This window comes from Nanorana parkeri, unplaced genomic scaffold (genome assembly GCF_000935625.1).
Source record: "Nanorana parkeri isolate BGI_ZX_2015 unplaced genomic scaffold, ASM93562v1 scaffold2113, whole genome shotgun sequence".
Classification (NCBI taxonomy): Eukaryota; Metazoa; Chordata; class Amphibia; order Anura; family Dicroglossidae; genus Nanorana; species Nanorana parkeri.
The window spans coordinates 25322-26257 of NW_017308381.1; the positions used below are offsets into that span (position 1 = coordinate 25322).

At 56.7% G+C, this 936-nt stretch overlaps 1 protein-coding gene and 1 long non-coding RNA gene across 4 annotated transcripts in view; both read right to left on the reverse strand.

The window, feature by feature from the left end:
* LOC108800735 overlaps positions 1–936 on the reverse strand; it is a 16915-nt gene that overhangs the window by 6644 nt on the left and 9335 nt on the right. The window lies entirely within an intron of this gene.
* Positions 1–936, reverse strand: part of TOB1 (transducer of ERBB2, 1) — a 12116-nt gene that overhangs the window by 837 nt on the left and 10343 nt on the right. The window contains exons 2-3 of one of the 3 annotated variants that reach the window (XM_018572722.1): positions 874–882; positions 10–823 (exon numbers count right to left, since the gene is read on the reverse strand). In XM_018572722.1, the coding sequence (XP_018428224.1) occupies positions 10–788 (779 nt within the window). In that variant the 5' untranslated portion in view covers positions 789–823; positions 874–882. The other 2 variants (XM_018572721.1, XM_018572724.1) reach the window with 2 other exon arrangements.

Here is a 936-nt window from a genome sequence, read left to right on the forward strand (position 1 = left end):
ATGCCGAACCGTCCTTGATCCGGGACCTCGGGGAGCAGGAACTCCTTGGCGTTGGGAGAGAGGGCAGACGTCTTCTGCTGGAGGTTTGTGAGGCCGAGGCCGTACAGAGAGTGCATGGAGGACGACAACGCGTTCTGCTTTAACAAGTTATTGACGCTGAAGCCGAACTGCGTGGGGGAGGAGCGCGCGATCTTGTTGCGGGTGTTGCTCTTCATTTTGGTGGAGCCGAACTTGGTGGCGGCGAAAGTTGCGGTGGTGAACGTTAAAGGCTGCGAGGCCCTGGGCATGAAGCTGGGGCTGACGGCGGCCGAGTCGCCGAACGGTGGCGACGGCGAGCTGGACACCGGAGAGGACTGGTCGGTGATGGGCATGAAGGCCTGGGCCTCGGGGTTGAAGCTGTTCTTGATCTCCTTGTCCAGTTCTGAGACGTTCTCGCTGTTGTCGTCCACGTAAAGCACTTTGATTTGTCCCTTCTCTCCGATCTGATAGGACACCTCGGAGGGATCGATCCAAACGTTGAGGTCATGGGGGAGGTTCCTGCGGACGTCCTCGATGTCCAATCCGCTCTCGTTGGCGGCCTGCTCTATGACTGGCTCCACCTTCTCGCCGACGTGGATGCACCTGTAGCCCGAGCCCTTGTACGGCTTGTCGGGGTACCAATGGCCTTCATATTTCTTCTTCAGAAGTCTCTCCAGCTCCTCCCCGAAGATGTTGACCCGCCTCCGGGGCAGTTTGTTGTACAGATACGAGATGATAAAATTCAGAGCGACTTGGATTTCAAGCTGCATATCCGATCTCTCGGTGAACGTCGGACGTCAGGCGGGCGGAGCGCGAAGAACCGAGATGTCGTATTTCCTGCAACAAAGAAAATTCTGATGTCACCAACAAGTCATAAGAGCGAAACCCCGCCCCCAACCATGTGACCAACATACTAAA